The sequence below is a fragment of the Delphinus delphis genome, chromosome 17 (assembly GCF_949987515.2).
Source record: "Delphinus delphis chromosome 17, mDelDel1.2, whole genome shotgun sequence".
NCBI classification, from domain to species: domain Eukaryota; kingdom Metazoa; phylum Chordata; class Mammalia; order Artiodactyla; family Delphinidae; genus Delphinus; species Delphinus delphis.
The window spans coordinates 38992368-39007906 of NC_082699.1; the positions used below are offsets into that span (position 1 = coordinate 38992368).

Below are 15539 nucleotides of genomic sequence, written 5' to 3' on the forward strand. Positions count from 1 at the left end.
AGCAAAGCCCATCTGTTGAGTCAGGAATTTGCCAGACCAAAGTAAAGGTCAATCTTGCTTTTACTATAACTTGGCATTTACATGACCTCAAATACTTGCTAACTGTATCAGCCGAAAATCACTTTGCATTATTGTGAATCACATGTCAAAGGAGAGATGTCAGGGATACTCTTTAAAACAGATGATGACTGGGCTCTTGCCAATGAAGAGAAGAAATAAAATAATAGGTAAGTTTCTTTATAATGTGCTTGCTCTAGAAGCTACATCAAAATGATCGTAATCATCTTGAGTCGGGAGGAAAAACATTTCGGAATGTCTTTTTTTTCAAAGATTTTATTTATTTTATTATAAGACATATAGGTAAAAACTTGAATATTCTGAAAAAGATAGAAAATGGTAATAAAATGGGCATTTTTCTTATTAAGAAACATGTTCATAAATATGCTTTATCAAATGTTAAAATGGTTGTTATTTTGCAAAATAATAATAAATAGAGCAGAGCTGTGGCATAAAAGGGTCAACCCAAAATGCTGGAAGTATTTATGTTTTGTGTTTTATAAAACTGCAGACCTTCGATTATATTTAAAAATTTGGTATTTTGCACTCCAGGTTCTCAATAATTTAGATTTTAAAAATATCTTTTTATGATGGCCCTATGATTTTAAAAATAATGCAACATAAAATGTGGTTTGACTAAATAGAATTTGATTAAAATAATTTTCCTTTAAATAAAAAATTATAAGACAACGGTAGTAAAGATATAATTTTTGAACCCATTAGTGGTACACGTAGCAGTTCCCAATCCTATACACTTCTGGATCCCTGACTGTGGGCACTGAACAAAAATTGTTTACTAAGCTTTAGTTTCCAGCAAGTCCATCGTTTCTTTTCACAGCTTCATGGAGCAATAACAGTGAAGATCGTGATGAACCCAGTTCCGCAACCCTAGCTCCACAAATATAAGGTACAGAGAAAGAAGTTCTCCCTCCTTTGAAAAATTCCTTCGATGGCTTTCCTATATTTGTCTATGACCCACTGATCGGCCTCAAATTCACATAACAGAACACCAGGCAAAATTTTAATAATGAAAAATTCTTGTCTAGGCATTATTTTGTAGGCTTCAATTCTCTACTAGCCAAAGGAGAGAGGAAACACATGTGAACACCAACCATGTCCCCTAATGAGTCTTGGGTGTTCAAGCAGCAAAGGTCAGGCTTTTCCTGTAAATAAATACTGAGTCTTCACAAAGCTCTTTCATTTCTCATGCATTTTGCTGCCCATCAGCCTAGCACGTTAGTTCCCAGCTAATAACGGGGGAAGCCACATCTAACAATACTTAAGAATCCAATCTAATATAGATTACGGGTCCCAATGGCCTTCAGTGATGTCCACTGGGGGACATTGGATGACTCCGGGTGCCTAGAGCACAGAGAGGTCATGGCAGGATTTGGACTTGAGCTTGAAGGCCATGTTCTTGTTGTTTTTGGCCACGATCTTGCCCCAGAAGCGCCTGGCTTTCCTGGGGATGCTCTCCCTCCTCTTCTGGTAGGCCAGCCGCCGCTCATTTTTCTCCTTGCTGTCCCGCCGGAGGCGGACCTGCCTCACAATGCCTTCAAACAGCTCCTTGACGTTGTGCTGGACAGCTGCAGAGGTCTCGATGAACTTGCAGTCGAACACCACAGCACACGCTCTCCCTTCTGGTGAGGAAAGGAGGGGAGAAGAAAGTCAGGGGGGCTGCAGAATATGACCCTACACACAGAAAGCCAAGCTGGATGAGTCCTAATTTTAAATGGTCCTCTAGGGAACTCTAAGTCAGTTATATATGCGATGGATACAAGAGGCCACTGGGACACATGTCCTCCCAGGGCTTAAACAGAAGGAAAGACTCTCACACGAAGGTTCCTGGAAACAGGAGAGGTGGGCTTTAGATCTGGCCCACCAAATTCACTGTGTGAAACTCCAATTTCGTCAAATATCGGAATATTAATTAGTCAAAGCCATAGCCTAAATTGATTCCCATAAGGAACTGGGTTGAATACTTTATAAACATTTTTTTAATGTTTACAACAATCTTTAAGAATACATTATCCCTTTCAGATAGGTGATGAGACTGGAGGGGAGAGAGGTGGTCCTTTAAAAACTTGAGGCAGTTCACATAGCCTGTAAGTGACAGGTGTGAATCCAGGCCTGCTTCACTCTCAAGTTCATGTTCTTTACTCTTTCTCCTCAGTCAGTTTCCTGAATTGAAAATAAGAATCTGACTATTTGACTTTCCTCTCTGAAAAAAAAATTTTTAAGCTTTGATGAGATATTTTGAAAAAAAATTGGAGAATTTCACACAGTACAATACAATTACGGCAATCTATCCAAACAAGCTTTTCTGAAAGTCTCATTTTCGAATGTTCTATTGTGTGCAATGACCAGGTGTCCAAGTTTTGGTTTGGAAAAAATGACTACTGTAGACGGTCATTTCCTAAGAGTAAGACATTCCCAAGCTGGTTGGGTCTATTAAGTATTCAACAGGGTTCTTTTCTCCTGGGTGGAGCCTGGCAATGCAGTATTTTATTTTTTTACCATCGTACCAAATCTATATTAGGCCAATAAAATTTTAAGGGCCCCCAAAGGCACTTGGGTGCCAACTCAACAAACAGGAATTATCCCTGAACCAAGTACGACGAAGGATACGTGACACCATCGACTGATGCCTTAACTGAAACTTAGGAACCAAAGGTAAGGGCTGGGAGGGTGTTTCTCGGGTCTACAGGAACCAGAGGCAACCAGAGTGGAATTCTTAATCTCAGTGAGACTCTCACAGTGCCCCTAAATCAAAGTTCCCGTCCTTCTTGCTTGAAGATGGTATTTTCACTTCCCAGGACTCTTGAGATCTCCCTGGAGAGTAGAAAGGACAACGAGCAAAGGCTGGGGACTGCCAGTAAACCCCTGAGCATGACCTCTTCCCTAAAGGAATTCCAGGGAAAGCCTTGGGGATAGGGAGATTGGAATCCTGCTGGTAGAACAGATGATCTGCTGGGAACAGGGGCACCTTAGAGAGTATACATAAACTCCATGTGGCATTTTAATAAGTCCCTGGTTCCAGCTTCATGAAAGAGGAAGGAAAGAACAACTGTTGGAAGGAAAATGCAGGTGACCCAGAGACAGTTTCTATGGTATTGGCACCACTCCTCTCACCTGATACAGACACTTCCCGGCACCGCACCAGGTCACTTTTATTGCCAACCAGAATAATAGGAATGTCCTCTGTCTGCCGGGCCCTGCGGAGCTGGATTCGAAGCTCAGATGCCTTCTCAAAGCTGGCTCGGTCCGTGATGGAGTAGACAATCAGGTAGGCATCCCCGACTTGCATGCAGTGGTCTTGGAGCCACTCATTCTCCCCCTGATAAAATGAGATCTCCCATGAGCTCAGACTTGCCGGGTAAATGAGGTGTTAGTTTGAAAGAGACAATGTGTTTATCCTAAAGTACCCTTGCTGATATGAGAAAGGAAGAAAACTTATTCCAACTCTCCAAAAGGCATCAGTCTTCCATGCCTACAAGATGTCTGTGGCTGTAAAGACTCCTAGCTCAGACAGCACTGATGCCAAAAAGTTTTACTTTATGATTCCTCCTACAGCTTGAGTTGATAAATTATACAAAGAGTCTGCCAAACAATATTTCCAATTTTATTTAAACTACCAAAAATGAGTCCTTCCTGGCTTCCATAAAACTCTTTTGCCCGTAAGTGACAAAATGAAGAATCCTTTTGTTAGCATAGGAGGGTTCTTAATAAACAGAAGGTCTAGCAAATGGGTTCAGAAACCCCAAACCTTTAAAAAACAAATGTTGAAAACTAGTAGTGGGAGTGTCAGCTTCATATAATATGTTTTTATGTAGTTTAAAATTATCATCCATACTTACTGGCGCTTTCCCTAAAACAAACACACTTTTTTGTATCTTGAATAGAACTAAAGGCAAATCACTGCGACTTGCTTGTTATTCAGAGCTCATTTATGAACGACTTGTTCCTTAGAACAGTTTCATTCTTCAGAAGTAAATGCTTTTAATCAAGAAAATGAGTCCACCTCATCTGCAACATCAAAAAGGGCAATGTCACCCTTGCCCCAAACAGCCTGTTGGAAGGCAGGCCCTGAAATGAATTTACAGAGAGCTACAGGCTCTGCATACCTTATTTTCCCACATGTCCAGGAGTATAATTGTTGCACTTTCCCCATCAACAATCAGTGTTCGCTCATATGTATCTTCTGGAAAAGAAAGAACAGTGATCCTGGAGGCAGGCAAATAGGCAACACTTTTCTGTAAAAGGGTGTAGAAAATTATGCCAGAAAATAAACTTACTAAATATGCAATTAATTATGTAAATATACAGAGTAAACTGTGTAAATATTCACACAGGCAAATTATTTTTTTAATCACCTTCAACAACATTCTACGTATATTCCTCCAGTATTCTGCTTAGTAATAAGGAGAACACCTACATCTTCTGAACGTGTATACCTAAATGCTTGAAATGAAAGGCATTTGTTTTCATCACTTCTATACCTTTTATGTAGTAAAGGCATTCAGGAGAATAAACTCATATTACTGCTTTTGACTCACAGTCCACGGACGGTGCTGTGAGAAACCCTAACTGCCCAGCAGAACTGTAAACCCAGCTCATAAGCCTTCCATGGAAACCCACCGCACCTTTCAGTGGGGTGATTACTGAACATGCACTGGCCATCTCAGGAGCTTTCAGCTCAGAGACATTTCTCCTCTTTTGAGATGTGCAAGAAAAAAATCTTGAAACTAGCCCTGCTTTGGCGAAGTTTTCTTCGTTAAAAAAAAAAAATACAGTTCCCTAGGAATAAACAGCCTTGTTTTTCCATCTTAAGTAGAACAGAAGTGCAGTCTCCAGCTCTGCTTAGTAATGGAAACCTTCCCCCTGCACTTGAGCCCAGATGGAATGCAAGCGAAGGGTGAATGCAGTACAAAGGGCCAGAGCAGCTCCATCCCAGAAAAATCAGGGGGAGTGGGGAGAGGGGGGATTAACTGAGTTAACCGGGATTTTTGCAAGAGAGATTCCCACCAATCCCACACAATTGAACCCATACCCACTCTATTTTCACAATGAGGTTTCCTGTTTTGAATTTTATCATTTGAGAATTATGATCTTCATAATGATTTTTTGCCATTTTTCTTGCTGTTCCTTTTGCCTGGAATCTGTTCTCTCAAATATCGAAACACTTGTTCCCTCATCTCCTTCTGAGGGATGTGTTCCCTGACCATCTATTTAGAATTTCATCGCCTCTCTGCTACCAATAATCCTTACTCCCTTCCTTGTTTCATTTTTCTTCATTGTGCTGACTGCCACCTAACATGAATCCATTTAACTTATTTTATTATTTTCTGTCCCTCTCGCCTTCCAGAATGTTAAGGCAGAGACTTGCATCTATGCCACTTACTGCTATTTCCCCCAGCACCCAGGACAGCGCCTGGTAGGTTGCAGGTGCTCAGTAAATACTTATCAAATGAATGAATAAATGATAAATATAGCATTGTGGCTTGTGAGCACAAGCAAACCTGAATTCAAATCTGGGTGCCATCTCTTATTAACTGTTTGGCTCAGGACTGCTTACTTAAGTTCTCTGAGCCTCAGTTTCTTCATATGTGAAATGGGATTGATAACAGTATCCACACCTCAGGGCTGTGACAGTTACATATATTAAGCCTGGGCACAAAGTAGGAATGCAATAAGTGTTAGCTGTTATCATCACTTCTTCAGATGGAGGAAGTTGGCTCCTGCCATACTTGCCATTCCCTACCATAGGTAAATCCTAGCTTAAGAGCCCTGCATTGTAGGAACCAGGGCACTTCCTGTTTCATAATAGTGAGGGGTTTATAAAAAGCAATGCTCCTGGTTCAATGTTTCTTCCTCTAAGAATTAGAATCAGGAGAGGGAAAGAAAAGAAAATATGGACAAATGAGAATAAAATTAGCCAGGAATGGCTCTTTCTGTCAGTTTTCCCATCTCTTTAGGTGTCATTCTTCTAAATGATGTTAACAGTTTCCCACTGGGGGGTTTTAAATCTATTATTCCCATCATGTCTGCCATCCACAATATGAATCATGAATGGGATCGCAGTGGAATGCCTAATTTGGCTTACTAGAGGTCCTCATGACCTCAGCAGGCAACTTTATACAATCATCAAAGTTTGAGCAGCACAGATGGGGGTAGGGGGCGGGGGAGCTGACTGCCCCTTACCACCTCAAAGTTTTTCTCTTTTCTCTGAAAGACCTCCCTGCACTCAGAAAACTCAAAAAAGCACTTTCTCTGCCCTCAGCTCATCACTCACCACGCAACAGTAGGCACAAGAGATTCATTTCAATCCTTAGTAGTTCAGAAAGAAACATACTGTATTCCAATAGCTAAGGGGAAAAGCAAACTCAAACTTTCTCTTGGTTTACGAGGTACCAGAAGAAATCTAGAGAAAAAGTGGACTAAAGATTCCAGCTGCAAAAATAAGGCCAAACTGCTTTTCTGTTCTGGAAAGTTCCTGACAGGATCATTCTGACTGGACTTACCTCTGCCTGAAAGTCATTGTGCCGGAAACCCAAAAGCCTAAAGCAATACACCTCCGCCCTGCTTTGTGCATATGCCCTGCACCTGGGCTTATGTATCACCTCTGGCCACATGCCCCAAGGATTTCTCACTCAAAGCATCCTGCTTGAGAGCCTTCTGCGACCAGGAGAGGACCTGCTTGCAACCAAAGCTCTATTTTCTCTTCCTCTCTTAGTCCCCACCTTTCAGCCTTTTCAAGGGTTAACTGGGTGAGAAGAGGGGAAATAAAAGAATATAAAATTCTGGAAGAGTCCTTTGAAATTTGCTCTGGGTGAAGGTGTATGGAGAAAGGGTTAAGGCCTATTGGCTTATAAGGCTTTTCAGTAACCTGGTCTGGGGAGTCCTCATTCTTCCAGTCCTCTCCATGAAAGCCAGGGGTGTGTACTCACACCCTGCGTAGCAAGAGAGAACATCCTGAGGTGTGGGATGGAGTTTGTTGTCTGCAGCCATCTTCCCTGGACTAGCGCACCCCGATTTGTCTCTCTGCATCTGACCCCCACTGTGCCTGGAGGACCATCCTGCTCGAGACTGGCTCAAGCGCTGTGTGTGAACCTGCCCAAGAGTTCTCTTACCCGCTAGAACCGGCTAAGGCAGCCCCTCGAAAGTTCTGAGGCTCCGGCATCCCTCTCCCCTCAAAACTCTCAACTGGGGCTTCCCTGGTGGCGCAGTGGTTGAGAGTCCGCCTGCCGATGCAGGGGACGCGGGTTCGTGCCCCGGTCCGGGAGGGTCCCGCATGCCGCTGAGCGGCTGGGCCCGTGAGCCGTCGCCGCTGCGCCTGCGCGTCCGGAGCCTGTGCTCCGCGGCAGGAGGGGCCACAGCGGTGAGAGGCCCGCGTACCGCAAAAAAACAAACAAACAAACAAAAAAAAAACTCTCAACTGCTTTCAGCTTTCAGAGCGCAGAGGATCCCAACGAACCCTAAAGGAACTCCTGCTTAGGAATACTGCCCTATCCTCTAGTGGCTCACGTCTCCTCTGCACATATCACGGGGACCCAGCCAAGAGGGACCAAAGTGGATGAGGACTTCAAGCAATGAAAGGTCCAGTTGTGGAAGATAAGCCCAAGGAAAGGAACCAACAGATTCAGAATCAGCTCTCACTAATGTTCGTTCACTCGGTACTTACTATGTGCCAGGCACCTGTTATCCTCTTAATACACTTTGAATAGTTATTGTCTCTATTTTACTAATAAGGACGCTTAAGGAGGGTAAGTTTCTTGTCTCCAGGGCACCTAGCTAAGTCAGTGTCAAAACTGGGGTCCAAACTCACATCATCAGGCTACGAGTCCGGTGCTCTCTCCTGTACTCCCTGTGCACACGTGCAATGCCTTCCACCTACCTCAGGGCTTCCAAAACCTAGTGGTCCTTAGGGTCCAGCTCAGAGACCACCACTTCCATGAACCCTTTTCTGATTTTCACAGCCAGAAGTAATATTTATTTTCTCCTCTGAATTCCCACAGCACTGCCCTTGTACCTCTTTGAAGACACTTATCACATCCTATCGATTTATAGCTGATCTCTACTGCATATACTGTAAGCATCTTTAAGGAAGAAGCCCCGTGACTCTTTGTATGTCCTCGGAGTGTCCCATCAAGCTCCACGGTATAGGTTCAGTAACTGTTTAGGGATGAATGGATGGATGGATGAATGAATGAACGGCATTAAGCGTGCACAGAGAGTCATAAGATTATTGCAATATAATCTTAACAACATCCATCTTTATTTGGAGAAATGATGATGAGAGTATTGTGTAGTTTTTTTCTTATGGTTAACGCTGAAAAAAGAACAATGCAGTGAAATGCCGTGGAAAACCCTCTCCTTGGGAAACATAAAAGCCAACTAGTGATTCCAATAGCCACCTATACGTAAGGGCTGTAACCCTAGACAGTATAAATTTAGTTACTCAAATAGGACACATTAGGTAGGATGAGTCAGCTGAGAAGCTTCTTGTTGCCCAAGTTTCCCTCTTTGAGGAGATAAGGAAAGGATTCTACCAACTGCCCCCGCTCCCTATTAAACAAAGAAGCTTCCCAGATACCGAAGCCTGCCTTCTCAAGTTTCAGGGATGGGTCAATCTTCTTAATACTCTATGCCTATGGGGATACTGCCCTCTGGATAGATACCACTGCACTCTAATAGACAAACATTTTTGAAAGTCTGTTATCCACTAACTGTTTCAATTCCTCCCTCCTAAAGAAACAAATAAAAACTCTTGGTTGGTCTCTCCTTTATATCAGTCTCCAAAGCACTTTATTGTTACTTCTTAAGGTATTCATATAATTTTATCCTGCTCTGAATTATAGCCACTGACACTTAGCTCCTTCCTAAGAGGGTATGTATGGTGCACCTCGTTCATCACTGGGTACCCCAGAGCCTAGCATGCAGCCAGGCATGTGGTCGGTACCCAGCCCAACGTGCTACAGTATGTAACAACATTTGGATGCTAAATCCAGGGGCTGCCGAGTACAGCAAAAGAACACAGGATTTAGGTTCAACCACAACTAGTTTTGAATCCTGTCCAGACCATGGACTAGCATTTTCAACCTGGAAAAGTCACTTGACTTCATAAGCTTCCATTTCTTCACCTGTAAAATAGGGGTATTAATACCAAATTGGTTCAATTTTCGTTTAAGTATTATCAAAATACTTGTGGGAAGTACTTAGCACAGTGCCTGGCACATAGCAAGTTCCCTATCAATGACAGAAGGAGAACACCACCAAACTAACATTATAAAATCCTGAGTTCTAATTCCAGCTGTCCCCGTGGGTGATTCTAGGAAAGTCCCTAAGACTCAGTTTACCCATATGAGTACAGGAATAATGTCAGGACCAAAATAAACAGTAGCAAATATAAGGCTCCCAAAACAGTGCATGTCCCACTGCAAATGCGCATTCTAGACGGTAGTTCCTCCTCCCTTTCTCCTATAGTGACGCTCACCCACAGGCTTTTACATCCAAAGAGATACTGACCCTCTTTCTCCCTTGAAATATGGTTTAGCTATCGTCCCTGAGATTTCAGGAGCGAGGAGAGAAATCAATGTTCCATCAGTGAGTCATCATTTAAAGCCAGTTCGGAGCTGCCTCATGAAGCAGTGAACTCCCGGACAATGGAAGAATAAACATTTAGTAGAAATGGGCTGACAGTAGTGAGGAAGGAGTAGGATTTCTATGCATGAAGTAGAGGGCAGAACCGAGTCATCGCTAAGACATCTTCCTGCTCCGGAAGTCTGTGATTCAGCTGTGAGTTGCAACTGAGCGTAGAGACAGACATGGTCTGTCTCTACGCTCAGCCGAGAACTGGAAGGCTCTTCCTTCATTTCTGCAGCTGCAAACAGGGACACACAGCGACCCTGGCATTGTCTAAGACAGGAGCCGTGGCTGAAAGACGCTGTATGAAAACCATCGACTATTAGGATCCTCATCTTACTTCCCAGAATGTAGTGCTATGCTTTACACGTATTTGAGGAATATGTGAATTTTTGAGACTGTGTCACCTCAAATTAGTTTTGGAAATCAAGGCTTAAATAATAAATATTTTAAATGAGATGGTACAGGGAAAGTTGTCTCGAAAAACTGTAAGACTCTATACAAATATATGTATCATCGTTGTATTTCACTATTTTTTTTAAATGTGCTATTTAAAATACAGATTTTAAATGATTTTATACCCTCAAAAGCCTCTAATATTGCGATAAAAAAACTAATGAATTCATCCTAACAGTTTTTCAAATCGGTTTGGTTTTAGGTGTCACCATGGAAAAAGGCTGTGTCTACACTCAGTTCTCGAAAGGTCCAGGTCAGAAATGGCAAAAGCCAGAGGTGGGATCCTGACCCTCTGGCTCTGCCCTCTATAATCTGTCTCCCCAGTCCCTTTAGAGCTGGAATCTAAGAAATTCCCTTTCTGGCCCAGGTTCTATCTACGAGCATTTTCATTTTCTTGTCCCAGGGGCTTATGCCAGTGCTTCTGTGGGGACTCAGCTCCCGAGCCAGAGCCAAGAATGCATAACCGCAGTTCCCAGCTCTGCAGATAAATGACCCACCTACTCGCTCTTTCTCCTGGACCACTGCTGACCACAGAAGCCCGCTGGGGCTGGTCCACCTACCTCCCAGCATTTCGCAGTCACTGTCCATGCTGTCATGCACGCCTGCAAAGATGCTGGCCAGAGTGGACTTGCCCACCCCCTGCTCCCCTATGAGAACCACCCGGTAGTAGGTGTTCCCCGACTCGGAGGAGATGACTGAGTCCGTGGAGTCGGAGGACCAGCTCCGGCGGCAGTGGTCCTCGGGGGTAGCAGAGTGACGGTTGCGCTGGCTGTACTGGTGGGGCTCTTTCTGGACCATCAGATGCCTGCCATCGGCTGGGATGCTCCAGCGCTGCTGCTGCGGCTGCATGCCCACAGTGCCCTGGCGCATGGTGACATTATTCAGAGTCATCGTTGGGTCCTAGAGAGCAAAGCAGCCAAGGTGTTAGCATTAGAAAGCATGACTGAGAGCTCAGGGGGCTTAAACACAGTCATCAGTGATGTTCTATTACATGAGGTGAGACCCAAGTAACCCTAACACAAGGAACACCAATGAAGCCGTCAACAGGCTTTCAACCGAACACACACACACACACACACACACACACACACACACACACACACACTCTGTTACCAGCTCCTCAGGCAGATTGTCACTTGCAAAGAGGAAAAAATGCCATTAATATCCCCCACTGCCCTGGGGCTTCCTCCATCGTCAAGGAAGCCTGGGGATTCCCCACTCAGAGCTGGCACAGAGGCAGCCAGAAGGAACCAACAGCCTCCAGACATGGCTTGAAAAGCAACAAGTTAATGCAGCTGGGGACCAGCTGGCCAGATTAGCTGCTCTTGTCTAAACATGGCTCTTAATTGCACCAGCACCCAGTGGGCCTCAGTGGGAAACACGTGACAATGACATCACTCCCCCTGGCTGGACTGGACAAGAGATTATTGGAACTTCCATGTTTAGTAAAGTTGCCCGGATGCTCCCCAGCTGCCTGAATTAGCTATTATTTGGGGGGGCGGGGGGGAAGAATTTGTTTGAGGTTTATGCCTCAGCTCTGCCCTCCTGTCCACGGATATCACATTTAAAACATCCCAGCCCCATGCCTTGTCTTTCTGGCAGGGAAACGACCCGCTCAGGTTCAGACCTGTCAAATTCACAGAGAAAATGCTTCACTCTTATTAAACCATGTCCGCTTCAAGAGTTCTTTAATTCAACTCAGATTTCCACCTTTCTGAAGCACATCAGGTCAAAGACTCTGCCCAAAGACATTCAACAACTTCGCTACAACTTTCCCTTTCCCCAGGGAAAGTTGCACGGAGGTCCCCCTTGCACGGAGGTCTGTACTCCCAGGCTCCTTGAGATAAAGTAGAAGCCTTCTTATTTGAATCAGCAAGATCCACTCGGGAGAGCGAGAAATGCGCAGACACTCCCCTTCCCACGCTCACCCCCACTCTCCACACCCCAACCCGTCGATGACCCTAAGCACGACCCTGACCGCGATGATCAGCCGGGTTTTTTAATCTCACGAGCAGCGCCCCCGTTGGCCGACTTGAATTCAAACAACCAGAGCCTGACGGCTGCCCTCTGACCACAGCCTGTAGGAGGAGGTGGCCCTCTTCCTGAACTGAAGCAAGGAACCTGCTGATGACAGATGGCATCCTTTGCACCTTAAACTTTGCCCCCGACCTGGAAAACCACAGTGCGGACAGCACGTTCCGAAGGCTCTTTTCTCAACTTAGAAAGTTCTGCGGGCTGGGAACGCCCATCCCTTCCCCAACCAGCCCCCCACCCCTCTCCAGAGTCGGGAGGGCCCCCGCGGGCCGCCTGGCTTACTTGGGCGTCCGAGGGTCGGTGAGCGCTGTGATGCTGGGGCCGCCGAGCGCAAGGGTGCTCGCGCGTTGCCGCCGTCTGTGCCTCCGCCGGAGCCCGCCGCCCGCAGCCGCCGCGGCCCCGCGGTTTATACCGGCCCGGCCGACCCGCGCCGGGGCTTTTCCGTGACGTCAGCGCCCCCGCCGGGAGGGGCCGGCTGTGCAGCAAACCCGGACTTGCAGCCACTTCACCGAATCAGTTACTCGCCATCATGTGACCCCACTCTCCCCTTTTAAAAAATAACGACAGTTCAATCCCGGGCTCCTTTATTTTGTTTTGTTTTATTTTATTTTGACCAGGTGGACACAGGAAGGTGAGAAAATACACTAAGTGCCACATAATCGCGCTTCCCAGGAAAACACTTGCTAGCTGTCCGGATAAAGGATGGAGGAAGGGGCAGGTTTGAATTGGAAACCCAGTTTCGCCAGAAAACAAAACAGGGATCCGCCGGGCGCGCGTGGAGACTTAGCCCTTCGGATGGGGCTGCAGCCACCTTGAGCGGTCACGGCTTGTGTTAGCCGCATCTTCTGCAAGGAAAACAGCCTCTTCTGCTCCTTCTCCTTTCTCCCTGGAAGAGGGATGGAGGGGAACCCCACACTGCTCTGTTTCCCTTCTCTGACAGGGACCCAGAGAGAAGGGGCCAGAGGAAGTTGAGGAAAGGGGACAAGACCTTGAAAAGGTCTTGAAAAACAACCTAATTAAGAATCCAAGCAGATTGTGCTAAATGTTGCCGGCGCTCCCGCTCTGGACCGGGATGCAGAGGCTCCTCAATCAGGGAATTCAATCAGCGTCGCGTTCGGCAGCATCTCTGTACCAGGCTCCCTGGCATGGCTGGGCCTGGTCTTGGAGCCAGTTCTCCACCCATGGGAGGAGCCCTGAGCCAGAAATGGGGCCCAAGTCCCCCGAATGAGTCCTGTGAGTAAAGGGCACAGGGTAGTAATACAATAGCAACTTCTACTACCATTTACTGAGTACCTCTGAGTCCCTATACTCAGTAGGAACTGTTAGGCCTCTGCAGTACCTCGAACTTTACTACAATTTGGCAAGGTGGGTATAGTGCCACTCCCATTCCATGGAGGAGAAAAATGACAACATAGCCAGAGAGCTTGCCCAAGGTCACACAGCTCGGATAAGTGGCAGCGTCAGGATTCAAAGCCTGGCTTGCCCAGCTGAAGGGATTCAGTGACTTCTTTCTGGGCACATGGGCATTTCCCAGACACTGTGTTTGCAGATGACACTGGCCTTTCTAATGCATCCATCCATCCACTTTTCCAGCCAGCTTCTTCTCTGGGTTGGCTGGTGGCTCTGGAAAACAAGCCAGAGGCACCAGCATCTATTCGAGTGGCCGGACTCTGCTGTGAATAGGGCCCATGTTCCATTATCCTGCAGCACTTATCTGCTCTGGGGATTATCCAAGTGACCAGCTGCTGAGACATGCCAGGCCCCAAGCTGGCAAAGGTGAAATCCACAGAGGAATGAAAACTTAGAGATCTCTCAGTCCTACGTGCCCTGGCCTCCCCCAACCTCCTACTTATTTTATATGTGAGGAAGCTGATACCCGGAGGAGTGACTACCACTCAGTTAGTAATTAGCAGAGCTGGAACCAGAACCTGGGTGTCATAATTTCCTGGATGGTTTCCATCATTTCCATCGAGTTTTCCTTCTGGGCTTAACCAGGAGGGGATGGCTACAGATGTGGGGAAAGGAGAAGAGCGGGGGGTCAGAGAGGGACAGAGAGAGAGAGAAGGCGGGAAGGACACGATCCAAAAGTCTTCCGCTGGCTCCATGCTAAAATACATGTAACACGTGAATCATTGGTACTTCAGAATTATCCATGCTTTTTCCATGCTGAGCCTCCGACTCTGTCAACTGGTCTCAACAGAAACATTATATGCGGTAAAAACTAAGAATAAATCAGAGTATATAAGCATATCATCTACCTCTCAATTCTACTTTTGCCCATTGATAAGAACTTAATTCTTCCCGTTAATAAGAACCTAATTCTACGTCTAGGCAATATCCACCCTGAACTATTTTTCATTGGTATATGTGAGGCATGCGGAAAGAAAACCAACTCTAAAGATGGGGGAGGGGGACTTTCAGTCCACTATTGATTCGGTAAGTACAGCAATGTTGTGTTCGAATAATAGAATCTGCCTTCTTAAATTTTCTGTCCCACAAGAAGCCAGATGAGAAAACAACTACTTAGGAAAAGTTTCAACTGAATGGCAGTTAAGTTGGAGTGAATATTAGACAAAAGTCAGTTATACCTCGCAAAGCACATTTGACAGCCAAGCGTTATCCGGCAGAGTCCCAGCTACCTCGTCCAAGATTCCAGCTCACTGAGACCATCTGAGGTTATAGAGATGGAGAAAAAAAGGTGGAATCAGGGAATTTGGGCCGATAGCAAGTTCCGAAGGAGAAAAATTGGCAGAATATTGTAGTTTCTTATTCTATGAATTATTCCATCTGTATTCCTTCTGCAGGCATTTGAAGGCTTCCTCAGATTTTATCTAACAGAGAAAAGAGTGGGGCTAGGAGACAGAACTCCAAACAAAAAGAACTAATATTTACTGACCAATGCACACACCTTATCTCAGTTCATCCTCATCACCACTGCATCTACCCATGTTTCATGGATGAAGATGCTGAGGAATGAGGTCAAATAACTTGTTCAAGGTCACAGAGCCAATAGGTAGCAGAGCTGCACACTCTGGGTCCACAGCATTAACCACTATTGTTTAGAGTAAGGGATACACTTCAGCCCTATTCTCATGCTAGCCCCACCTCAGCCCAGCTCCTTCCTAACCCCCCTCAAAAGAGAAGGAGTTTTTATTTGATTGGCCAAAGCCCATGACCTTCATTGCGCCCCATATTAATGGGGAAGGTCTCTCTCTCCTTAAAGGCATGAACCACGCTGTTCTCTGTCTTTTCTCTGGGTCCTATGCCTGGGTGAGAAGGTAAACTTGGGGTTCTTTTGAGAGCCTGACTATCTCTCTTGTCTTTGTCACTGTCACTCTTTGTCTCAGCAT

At 45.5% G+C, this 15539-nt stretch overlaps 1 protein-coding gene across 2 annotated transcripts; it reads right to left on the reverse strand.

The window, feature by feature from the left end:
• Window positions 1-315: 315 nt before the first annotated feature.
• Window positions 316-12578, reverse strand: GEM (GTP binding protein overexpressed in skeletal muscle). Of its 2 annotated transcripts, none has more exons than XM_059994903.1 (5): window positions 12472-12578; window positions 10716-11055; window positions 4182-4258; window positions 3190-3394; window positions 316-1697 (listed from the first exon to the last, which is right to left on the reverse strand). In XM_059994903.1, exons 2-5 carry the CDS (start codon window positions 11044-11046, stop codon window positions 1420-1422), a joined length of 891 nt encoding a protein of 296 aa, XP_059850886.1. In that variant the 5' UTR covers window positions 11047-11055; window positions 12472-12578; the 3' UTR covers window positions 316-1419. The 2 variants fall into 2 exon arrangements, with proteins under 2 accessions (XP_059850886.1, XP_059850885.1); XM_059994902.1 differs by having other exon boundaries at window positions 10653-11055.
• Between the last annotated feature and the right edge of the window lie 2961 nt (window positions 12579-15539).

Bases quoted from the DNA above. Each gene is read 5' to 3' on its own strand.
- GEM (XM_059994902.1), bottom strand. From the start codon at position 11,046: ATGACTCTGAATAATGTCACCATGCGCCAGGGCACTGTGGGCATGCAG. The intron at 4,259-10,652 runs GTGGGTCATTTA...TTTCTTTTCCAG, and splicing joins CCAGGAGAAAGAGCGAGTAG to AAGATACATATGAGCGAACA. The intron at 1,698-3,189 runs GTGAGAGGAGTG...TTTCCTCACCAG, and splicing joins CCGGGAAGTGTCTGTATCAG to AAGGGAGAGCGTGTGCTGTG.